The sequence below is a fragment of the Ostrinia nubilalis genome, chromosome 7 (genome assembly GCF_963855985.1).
Source record: "Ostrinia nubilalis chromosome 7, ilOstNubi1.1, whole genome shotgun sequence".
Lineage (NCBI taxonomy): Eukaryota > Metazoa > Arthropoda > Insecta > Lepidoptera > Crambidae > Ostrinia > Ostrinia nubilalis.
Window position 1 is genome coordinate 1927106 of NC_087094.1, and position 12114 is coordinate 1939219.

Sequence of the window (12114 nt, forward strand, 5' to 3'; positions counted from 1 at the left end):
CAAAAAAAGGAACTACCGGATACAATCGAGTAGATTAATCGATTTCAATAGAAGTGGTCATTAGTTTTGAGTTGGATTTTGTTCTTGCTTGGATTAGACGCTGTCAGACGAGACTCGATTCATCATAATGAGTGAACAATAATGATTCCTTAATTTTTGCATAAATCAATTATAATGCTGCAAGAACCTCCTCCTTTTATTGAAGTCGTTTAAAATTATATCCATACATTTATTATTAATGTTGAATGTTCCGTTTAACCAGAATATGGTATCTAGTAAAATTTTGTACCATATTTTTGAGATAAAAAATCTAATCGATTAGATAGCTGCTAGTGATGCACCACGAAGACATACTGTTTAATCTGTGCTCGGAACATAAAAAAACTGAAATCTGCACAGATATGGATAGATGCAGCTTGTCAAAAAATTTGTATGAAGACGAGCGTGCCACTTTTTTAACGTCATTAGTGTCATTTTAGTGAATTTTAGTGATTACCGCAACGTAAAAATAATCGTATCATCGTACTGCATTCGCAAAGTCATCGAAAGACATCGTTTAACTCGTATCGAAAAAATTAATTCCGATAAAACTGACATTTTGTTAAATTCATAGCTAGTCTGACTGCTGATTAAAATAATTTTGTAGCGTTAAACGTCATTCTATATTACTAATTTTCTTATTAATTTGCAAAATATAATATTTTTATTGTGCTTAATGTATATCAAAGTAATGATCGTTATTCCATTGTGTTAAATAGTACTATTAGTAATTCATACCTACCTAATTTCATACTTTTAAATATTCTAGTACTTGACCTAGTTTCATAAAATAAGGACAAACTCAAGGTTTTTATTTTTAATAAATGTAAAATGCGTAGTTTTGCCAATACGTTTTGTTTCATAAAGCTAAGTCAGGTAACTAAATTGAAGATATTTCTAAACGACAAAATCCAGTGCCGTCGTATACATAGACGTATACTGCGATCACTGACCTAACTTCTTGATTTGTATAATTTCGATGTTAAACAGTGCACTCTGTCTTCCGCGATCACTGATCTAACTTGTTTTATAATTCTTCTACTGCTACTTTATTCTAATTAATTATTTGTTACTTGTGCTGTTATTTACAATTATCAATCCGTAAATAATTTCTGCTTTCTACCGTGTTCGTACTACTGTCCTCGTAAAATCATCGTAACCGATTATTGCAATCGGATTACATGAACATCACTCGACCATGTATGTCCATTTGGACATATCGGAATGACACGCTTTGAGGAGCAACTTGCTGTATCTACTCTAATCCATATCTGTGGAAATCTGTCAAATGAAATGTCAAATCCGGCCGAGTTCGTTCTAAATCCGGATAATTTGTACAACAAGCCCACCTAAATAAATTAAAATTATTTGGTTAATATTTCAAGTATACGGAATTAAATTTGTAAGAAATAATAAACAGTACAAAAACATAAAAAATATCTTCTAGATGAGCTATCTTAATTTTATTTTAATAAAATTTTGATTCAGTCTCTACTATAAATTAATTTAGTATTTGAACATACGTCATCCTATGTTCCAGATTCCGGCATCTCCTGTTTTATCTTTTCGGGAAGAAGGAAGTTTACGTGTTTTGTGTTGACGTGGCAACTTACAGTAGTACGTGTCTGAAAATTCTGAAAGTTTGTGAAACTTACGGAGTTATTTGTTCGTGATTTTCTGAGGGTTTGTTCTTGAAATTAGAGCTCTTGTTTTAGGATAAAATGCTGAGAACGCTGTTCGTGGCTTTGGCGGTGTCAGCGGTTTTCGCCGGCGTACCCAGTCCGGAGGAGACTAAGCGGCTAGTGGATCACTTATCCGACGAACAGCACTTCAAGAATGAGCACCACAATAAGCAGTTTGACCACGACGCTTTTCTGGGAGAAGACCAGGCCAAGACCTTCGACCAACTGTCTCCTGAAGAAAGCAAGAGGAGGCTTGGGTAAGTTCTTCCTGTCCTAAAATAGAACATTACCTGTGTCATTTCTCTTTGCACCAGAAATCAGATTCTTCCCTTGTAAATCTGTGTCATATTTAATTAAGATCCAAAACTAAGTAAGTGCGGATTATTGCATCAGTAAATTATAAATTTTAATAACCAAAAGAAGTGATTAAAATGGAACATCTGAATAAACATTAATTTATTGTTTTCATATTGTATAAGCATACTAAAATTTATCCATTTGAATAAATATGACATAATTATTACTGTAGTTACGTATTTCATGTCAAATCTTAATTAAGTTGTAGCCACCATGGAAGTCATTGACCAATCTATTTTTACTCTACTGTTATCTGTGGTCCAATAATCTAGTTTCATCTATAATGGTAATCTAGTGAGTTATCTCACATGCAATATGTAGGGTAGATAAACTGACAATGTTTCCTTTACAATGTAGGTAGCTTCTATTAGAGCAATTGTTCAATTTGAGAACAATGAAGCCCTGTATGTTATGTCCACCTACATACTTTTATTGAATACATTGAGTACATTTTAGAACATAAAATTATTTTCTAATTTGCTGAATGAATATTACTCTGGCAGTTTAATGAAATAGGTGTAATAAAAATGCCATAAACTGTATTTATCGCTGTAGGTATTTTAATTAGCTAAAGAAACACAGTTATGGGTATTATAATTAGATTTTTTACTACTGTTTTGCTAAAGACACATCATCCAACCGAAACGCTTATCAATGGTTCACTGACCTCATTATCTGTGTGCTAATAAAACATATTTCTTTCTAGAATCATCGTTGACCGAATTGATTCAGACAATGATGGCTTTGTGACCCTGGTCGAGTTGAAGGATTGGATCCGGTATACACAGAAAAGGTATATTGATGAGGATGTGGAAAGACACTGGCGGCAGCACAATCCTAATAATGATGAAGTTGTGCCGTGGGAAGTAAGTAATTGAGAGTTTTAAACTTCTTAATCAAAGTACATACATAGGAGAGGCCTGAGATGAGACTACCTTATACTGTTACTACCTACTGCTTATTTATTTGCAATATGTTTAATGCTGCTGTTGATACCTCATCAATTTAAATATCACCACCCACAATTACCAATTTACGACGCCTCTAATTTAGTTCACTTGCTGTCTGCATTGTGATCATTACTAATTTATTTGAATGTGTATTCAATCTTTTTAGGTCAGTCCTTTTTAATGTAACTACGCTAAAACTCGCGTAGGCGCCTGCACACATGTCTGTATAGTAAAATAGTATGAGTAGCACAATGTGGCGCGGACGCGTACGATGGGTTTCTCACGCTTTGAGCACCCGCGCAAGTCAGCACTTCAGCAGGCCATTTTAGCGTCAGCGCACACGGGCTTCACGCCACAGTCACAGCCACAAACACCGCCGCAAGAAGTTAGAAGTGGCTACAAAATGTAGCTGAAACGCGCGACAGCCACTTGTGTCTGGTGTGGCGGAGTTTTTTTGTGCCAGAAGAAGCGAGCAGCGGCGTTTTGTAGCGTAAGGCCTCAGCCTCGAATTTAGCGGGCAGCGGCGCGGGAGCGGCGGCGGCGCGGGAGTGGGGCGGGCAACGCAGACCCGTTCTCGAAACCAGCGGGCAGCTCGCGCGGCGCTTTAGCGGCGAAGTGTTGTGTTCGGGGTTGTGTTGTCGAGATATTTGTTTTTATTCGCTAACGAAATGTCTGAACAACGGTGACAATTTTATTTCGATTCAAAATTCCTAACGCTCGATTTATTGTGGGCAAAAGAAGGAGTGCGCTGCCCGCTCGTTGCCCGCTCCCGCGCCGCTGCCCGCTCGTTGCCCGCTCCCGCGCCGCTGTTTTCGAGAACCGGTCTATTTGATTTTACGCATAAGATCCTGCCGCTCCCGCGCCGCTACCGCCGCCGCCCCGCTGCCCGCTAAATTCGAGGCTGAGGCCTAAGGCGGCTACCGGCGTCAACCGTGTGCGGCGAGTTTATATAAAATGTATAATAGGAAATACGCCGGCGGCGGCGTTTTGTAGTTGTGGCCAGTGTCAGTGTCCCGTGTGCGGCGACCCTCAGCGTAGGCCCTTACGTAGATTAAAGGATTGGAAGTAAAGTGATGAATGACCAGTAAGTCCACTGGATCCAATGTATTTTGAACTCCATGTCTTACAGAATACATTTGCTTTTAGACATACAGGAAGAATGTATACGGGTTCATGGATGAAATGGACGCGAAGGAGCTGCAGTCGCCCAATGGCGAAGGCTTTACGTACTCCAGCCTGCTCAAGCGAGACCGCAGAAGGTGGCATTATGCTGGTGAGTTTAAAAGCCCTGTCTGTGAGCACGTAGAATTTTGTCCAATGACCCCAAGTTAGCTCTCACACTCACTGCGGGCGCCCGTCGCACAGTCGCGACAGCAATATAATTACGCGCGAGCGATAAGGATGGGTAGCTTGGGGTCATTGGAAAAAATTCTACGTGCTCACAGACCAGACTATAGTTAACCTGGATTCTCATTGCGCGGCAAGCTAAAAGTCATAACAGTACTAAAATTACTTATAGGTCATCCCGCTAAAGCGTGTAGAGCGCTTCGCAGTGATTCTACGTGCGAATCAGGGTTAAAAAGCTTTTTTTACATAAATGTCCCATTTAAACTTATTGATTGGTAAAACGGTATTCTTTAAGACTGTGGGCTAGTGCTGAGAAGAAGCAGCTTAAGAAACTCATTTACTACTGTCAGCCTCTACAAAGCAGTCGAAGATTGTCTCGTGCGGCTACCGCGCCTAATTTAGATCTTGCTTAAAGTAATTACTTTCAGTAAGTGTCTTTAATTTAGTTAATGATAATGATTTTGTGTGCATTAAATGCACTCATTATCGTCACCATTAGATCATGTAAAGCCCGGTCTGTGAGCACGTAGAATTTTGTCCAATGACCCTCTCGACTGTGCGACGGGCGCCCGCAGTGAGTGTGTGAGCGCGACAGCAACATAATTACGCACGAGCGATAAGGATGGGTAGCTTGGGGTCATTGGACAAAATTCTACGTGCTCTCAGACCAGACTATAGTCGTCTCCACTACAGGAGCACGACGCTCTAATTCACCACAAGTGAATATAGGATTTGGCCTACTTACTTTTGATAGATAGCTCTATATTGCGTTTGTAAAAACTTTCTTTGGACGTACTTCTAGAGGCCAGTATTTTATAAGGTCACTAGCTGTGCCCGCTACTTCGTTCGTGTGAAAACCCGTTTTTGCATAATTTTTCATTGTTGCTCTGCTCCTATTACTCGTATCGTGATGGTATACAGGGTGGAAACGATAAGTGATCTCACTCGATTATTTCTAAACTATACAAGATATCAATAAACTAGTTATTGATCCTGAAAGTGCTTCATGAGCTCTATCAAACGGTATTAATAATAGGTTACAGAATAAACTGGATCTATCCGAAACTTCAATGTTTCCAGCTTCCATACATTTGTTAAAGTCACATTATTTTAAAAACTACATATGATATCGTGAAACTGATTACTGATTCTAAAAGTGCTTCACAAGCTCTATCCAATGATATCAATAATAGGTTACAGAATAAACTGGATCTAACCAAAAATTCAATGTTTCCTTCTTCCATACATTTAGTACTACCATAGTCATGACACTCATCTCTTGACAATATTATAGCAAGTAAAGCCTAAAACCAATGTTTTTCATTAATAATTTAAAATAAGAATACAATTTACGAGTTTATTTTAAGTATTTATTATTAAATAAAAAAAAAAATACAATTCTAATATTGTGTGTCTAGCATACATTTAGTATGGAAGCTGGAAACATTGAATTTTCAGATAGATCCAGTTTATTCTGTAACTTATTATTGGTACCGTTTGAAAGAGCTCATTAAGCACTTTCAGGATCAGTAACCAGTTTTTTAATATCTTGTATAGTTAAGAAATAATCGAGTAAGACCACTTAACGTTTCCACCCTGTATAGCCTATAGCCTTCCTCGATAAATGACCTTTCTAACACTGAAAGAATTTTTCAAATCGGACCAGTAGGTAGTTCCTGAGATTAGCGCGTTCAAGTAAACAAACAAACAAACAATCAAACAAACTCTTCAGCTATATAATATTAGTATAGATGTAGTTAATATTTTCATAATATTCCCTCAGACGCGAACCAAGATGACGCTCTCAACCGCACGGAATTCGCGGCTTTTCTACACCCGGAGGAGCACGGCGGCATGCGAGACATAGTCGTGCTCGAGACCATGGAGGACGTCGACAAGGACCGCGTAAGTCGTCATCATCATCATCATCATCATCGTCATCGTCATCGTCATCGTCATCGTCATCGTCGTCGTCGTCGTCGTCTTCGTCGTCATCGTCATCGTCATCGTCATCGTCATCGTCATCGTCATCATCATCGTCATCATCATCATCATCATCATCATCATCATCATTATCATCATCATCATCATCATCATCATCACTTGAGAAGCACGCGACATGCGCGACATCGTCGTGCTCGAGACCATGGAGGACGTCGACAAGGACCGCGTAAGTCATCATCATCATTATCATCATCATCACTTGCACCGGAGGAGCCGGCGGCATCATCAGGACATCTGCTGGACAAAGAAAGAAAAGTCTTTATTTGACTACAAATACATGCACATACGACAATAACAGTGAAAAAAAAAATATTTCAAAAAGGTCATCCACTCAGTATCATCTTGACAGGTTATCTACCAAGAGTCCAAGACACTGATTTTCAGTGGGTGGATTTTCAAAGGCCTTCCTCAAGGATTTCCACAACGAACTATGTTTCACAATAGAAACATTTGAATTTGACCGATCCTACGCTGCTTCCCGCGACCTTCACCAGATCGTTGGTCCACTAAATGCCTACACTTAAGTTTTCTGGCCCGTGGTCTCCCGTCACCTGTATAGTCGCCTATGGTTGGCATTTTTTAATAAAACAATTTGTACATTTTCAGGACGGCAAAGTGTCCCTCGAGGAGTACATAGGCGACCTGTACAAGACTGAGGACGGCGACAATGAAGAAGAACCCGACTGGGTTAAACAGGAGAGAGAGCAATTCAGTGGCTACAGGTGATTTAGATTTTATATGTATTAGTACGTAATAAGTACTAAGTCCTGATAATGTACCCAGTTCCTGGGTATATTATCAGGACGACAAGACAAGGGATTTTAGGTGATGAATAATAATCTATTTCATAATTTTAACAGTTGAAATTGCAATATTAATGGTTTTAGCAAGCTACGGCATGCTTAGAAATACTTAAGCGGGACTGCAATTTCAATCATAGCGTTAAAATTAAAGGTACTATCGGCAAGTGTTAACTGCCCATTGCCGGTCATGTCGTCTCATTCTATCGCAAAGAATTACCATTTGATGAGTGACGGAAAGAGAGCAAAAACGGAAATGGATAGTTAACACTGGCCGTGTGTACATTATTATTCGTCACCTAAAAATCCCTTGTCCCCTAATAGGCTGGATAAAAAGTAAAAAAAAAGGTAGATCGTGCTTTGTTTAGCCGAACCAAAGACATCACCACCTCGAGATAAGGGTTAAAGTTCTAGAATATCCCATGATTAACAGTGCGAAAATTGCAGCGAAAATATAAAACAAACTACTCAACAATCTTATTTACTTCACAGAGACAGCAACAAAGACGGCTACATGGACGCGTCCGAAGTGAAAGAATGGATCGCTCCGCCCGAGTTCGATCACGCGGAGGCCGAGGCGCGCCATCTTATCTTCGAGGCCGACGCCGACGCCGACGAGCGACTCACCAAAGAAGAGGTGTTGGATAAGTACGACTTATTCGTGGGGTCTCAAGCCACAGACTTTGGGGAAGCCTTCGCTAGGCATGATGAGTTCTGAGAAGGAAGGTTCGCATTGGTGGGGCGTGTCGCGTTTACATAAATATTAATATTAACAGTGGTTTATATTGAGGGACTTTTTGGAGTGGGTTAATTCAGATGGAGTAAAGTGAATAATGCCCGTTTTCACCATCAATCCCTAATTTTTAAGTGACCCCTATGGTAACACTTATCATGAATTTTGCTGTCAAAGGGGTCACTTAAAAATTAGGGATTGATGGTGAAAACGGACATAACTGTCAGAAAGCCAACAGATCGAGGAAAAAAAAATGCGAGATAAATAATTACATAATCCTAAATAAGTACTTACTATACTATTCAATAGCATCAGCTAGAAGTCTAGAGAAAAATATACATCATAAACTAAAAATATAGCCTTCCTTATTAAATACCCCCACGGCTTATTATGTATGTACTTTGTATAATTTAATTCATTTAAACCAGGCTACCTATAATAATATTTTTTCGTTAATTTATGAAAATATCAAATTAGCCCTTAATCCTGAATCCTGATACTTACATAAAGTTAGCCTATTAATTTAACACAGGTACGACTGTACTCAGTGTTGCACTATGAAATGCAATTGACGCGCCTCTATGCCAGGGTTTTTATGTTCCTGGTCAGGCTATACTAAGTTAGTCGTCCTAGTGCACATGTTATGTTAAAATCTAATTTTCTTTACTCGTATAAAAACGCGACACGTCCTAGTAGTGTGAATGCAGCTTTATAAGAGCCAGTGAATTGATATTTGGACTGTAATTTTCTGTAATAAGGAAAAATCATGGAAAGAGAGAATTAAATATAAAACAGATTAGAACATTGCATGAAGTATTGCTAAATATTTTTATTACAGTCTATTTCTTGAGACTTGTCTGAATAATATTTTTGTCTCATTTATTTTTAGTCTGTTTTATCATTTTATTGAATTCGATGTTACTTAAAAATTATCCGTACCATAAACATAAGAGGTATAGAAATTGGCAACTTAAATTATTAAGGTATTTGCTCACTGCACCGTCATATCATACAACTATTCTCTGCTTAAATTACCTAGGTCTGTGACGTTATTGTATAATAATGACGTCAACTGGCCGAATTGTTAAGGATTTAAATTTAAATAAATTAAACAATTTTCAATGATACTTTCATGGCCATATTAGTGTAGTGGGTAGATACCTTAATACTTAGATCGTTAGCAGCTTACCTATGGTCTTTAGTCTTTTATCTATGTCTAATAATGTTACGTATTTCGACGCATTTATTTGTATTGCTTTTAGATACATTATTTTGTATTTATTTTTGTCATCGTCTGCCATATTTGTAGAATCTCTAAATGTAAGTTTAAATGTAATCTTAACTGAATTCGCTCGACTTAACATTTTCAATTGGCAATAATTTGTATGTGATAACATTTATGTAATAGTATGCTTTATACTTAATAAGTGAAATCTTAGTTTCTAATACTAGACCAAAGTTATTTCCAGTATACTTACTTTAAATAATTCCACTAGCAATTGATTAGGATAGTATAAAAGAAAATAAATTTCCAATGAATTGATTCTAAATATTTTTGTATGATCTATAATTCGTATAATGTGAAACGGGACTAATTCCGTCTAATATAAATATTATTATCTATTGCATTTAATTGTATAGAATAAGTTTTTATCCAGTGTCTGAATAACTTTTTAATGAATGTCCTTTAAAATATGTAGCAATAAACTTTGATTCAGTACAACTAATATAAGTACATTATAAATCTTTTATTTTCGTTGAAAGTGAATAAACATTTAACTTTATTATGGCGTTTCTTTTTCTGCTGAACCTTTCCGTAATTTTTGGGTATAGTATAGTTCTTGTAAATCACGAAGGCGAGTGATCTTTACTTGTGTTGTGTAAGCATTAAAATTCCTGGGAAAATTAAACTTAGTTTAGTTTTTTTCGATCTTTATGTAGGTACAGTCGCCAGCATACTACGTGCTATGACTATTGCAGTCAGTGTTTTCCATGTAATCTATGTGCTATCGTCGGTACTATCATATGTTCTGTAATTAGGTCACTTCGCTTGACCGGCTCACCTCGCTTAGGTAAACGCTATCGTTAAGCTGCTCTTCTACTTGTACCAAAGATCTATGCAGCTAAAATGCTATGAAGATATGAAAGCTAAGCTACTAATACGTGCTTAAATTAGTGTTGCAGCGAGACAAGTATTATGAGCTATGAATTCATAGATAGCTATGCATCATAACACGCATCCATACCATAAACACATACCTAATAGTAAAGTTTAACCTTTTTTTTTCGGGGAAAAATGCATTGAATTGCATACCTATCCTGCGGGGACAGGGTAGGTTATGTAGGGCTCACCAAGTCAGAAGGACAAAGGCATACCCACTAAAAAGACCCCGGTGCTCCGTCATTCGCCTTAAGTGGGAAGGAACTGTGGGATTCCGGACAAAGCCTTCACTACCACAGTCCCTCCCGGCGATTGGCCGCCTACACGGCGGGCCCTACAGGCCCCCAGTAAAGTTTAACCTGTTTTAACCTAGTGGGTTATACGTACGTATTTAAAATTTGCTGCGATAGATGTGCAGTATCACAAAAAGAAAAAACATTATTGTCCAATTAAACTCATACGGCGTAGTATAGCACTAGTGTAAAAGCAGCTTTACGCCAAGTATTGCCAAGTGGGTCGTTGCAATCGCGTCAAGCCCCGCTCAGATGACGTTTCCCGCTCATTGCGCGCGCGCGGTCAGCCGTGAAAATGGCGACGGCCGATGCTATCGGCGCATCAGATTTTATATTTTGCAGTTGATTTATTCAATTTTTAACTTTCAACATTCGTGCACACAAGAGATTAATGGCATCCGGCTGGCGGCCGTGCGATTTTGTGTTGAAAATTTTATGTTGATTAAAAAGAGGATAGAGGAAACGTACACAAATACTCTTGTCAATTTTAATAGAGAGTAAACAATCTTTAAAATCAGTTTATTTGTAAACCATTGTTCTAAGGCGGGCTGCGCCCTTTTTGCTCAACTGGCATCCGCAGAATACCAGTGGTCGTGACGCGCTCTCTGCCGTCACGGCTTATACTGAGCTGATGCCATTTTGGTGCATGTACCTTACTGTTTGGTTTTATTATAACTATTTGTTATTTTATTTTGTAGGGCATCGAATAAATACTTTTTCTTTCTTTCTTTCAAATGGCTCAATCAATACTCATTCATACAAGTTAAACTGGTTAAACACTCACTGCTAATAACATAGCAGATACCTAAAAAAATTTCATCATGATCATCATCATTTCAGCCATAGGATGCAGGCCGCTACCAACCGTGCGATGTGGAAGTCATTGGGAGGTCAATGTTCAGCAGTGGACGTCCTATACACCTATGGCATTTTTTTTTACCTTACATGTAATTTACTTACCTGCCATAAGAGCTGACTAAAATTTAACAGAATAAAGTAGGTAACAATCTTAAAACCACAGTCACGTTTTCTTGAATAAGAACAATTTTAAATGAACTTCATACCTACTATATCCTTTCCCATTTAGACTAGCTGAGACGTAAATTATGTAACAGAACATTGGACTTTATCACGCCTTGAAAAGGAACCGCGTCCGTCAGCTGTTTTATTGCGCGAGAAAGATTATTAAAACCATAGAGACACGAAAAAACCGGCTCAGCTACCCAAGGATCCCGCCCACAAATTATTTACATAACAAATGCAAATTAGACCACTCGAAATTTACGCGTACGAAATACGTACCCAATATCGCCGCGCGTATCTTCGCGTTAACATCTGAAAGGCAAAGGAGTTCTCTTCCATATTTTTGCATACTTACAACGCGACAGTAATACCTCGGTTCATATAAGAAAGGGAATTTGTATGATAATTTTCATTTTGCATTCAGTCGGTTATTCTTCTTGTGGCTTGTTGTGGATAGCGCTCGGGGGAAATTCGGCGGCACTGTCGCAAGATATTGGGCCACAGAAAAATAAAACTAGAAGCGAATGTTATTGGGAAACCTGTGAAATTTAAGCTATTTAATATCATCCGAGGAAGAGATGATAAAAGATCAAATCTACTCATTCTACTCCCACAGAATTTTCTACCCCCATGTTGGGCGCCAATTCTAAATTCAGGCATAGGTGAATTGCACACTCATAAAAATAAAAAAATCATAGAAGTGAAAAGATTAAAATCAGCGTCTT

At 38.1% G+C, this 12114-nt stretch overlaps 1 protein-coding gene across 4 annotated transcripts; it reads left to right on the plus strand.

Annotated features, from left to right (window-relative positions):
• Window positions 1–1325: 1325 nt before the first annotated feature.
• On the plus strand, window positions 1326–9696 carry LOC135073058 (calumenin). 4 transcript variants are annotated; one of them, XM_063967072.1, is made up of 8 exons: window positions 1326–1410; window positions 1580–1679; window positions 1755–1978; window positions 2785–2944; window positions 4175–4301; window positions 6159–6280; window positions 6986–7101; window positions 7672–9696. In XM_063967072.1, exons 3-8 carry the CDS (start codon window positions 1761–1763, stop codon window positions 7895–7897), a joined length of 969 nt encoding a protein of 322 aa, XP_063823142.1. In that variant the 5' UTR covers window positions 1326–1410; window positions 1580–1679; window positions 1755–1760; the 3' UTR covers window positions 7898–9696. The 4 variants fall into 4 exon arrangements, with proteins under 4 accessions (XP_063823142.1, XP_063823141.1, XP_063823143.1 ...); XM_063967071.1 differs by having other exon boundaries at window positions 1580–1656; XM_063967073.1 differs by lacking the exon at window positions 1326–1410 and having other exon boundaries at window positions 1550–1679.
• The last annotated feature ends 2418 nt before the right edge of the window (window positions 9697–12114 follow it).

What these genes read in the sequence shown, in the direction of transcription:
- LOC135073058 (XM_063967072.1), top strand. Translation starts at nt 1,761, where the DNA reads ATGCTGAGAACGCTGTTCGTGGCTTTGGCGGTGTCAGCGGTTTTCGCC. An exon ending in CAGAAGGTGGCATTATGCTG is followed by an intron (nt 4,302 to 6,158) that starts GTGAGTTTAAAA and finishes ATATTCCCTCAG; the next exon opens with ACGCGAACCAAGATGACGCT. An exon ending in GAGCAATTCAGTGGCTACAG is followed by an intron (nt 7,102 to 7,671) that starts GTGATTTAGATT and finishes TTTACTTCACAG; the next exon opens with AGACAGCAACAAAGACGGCT.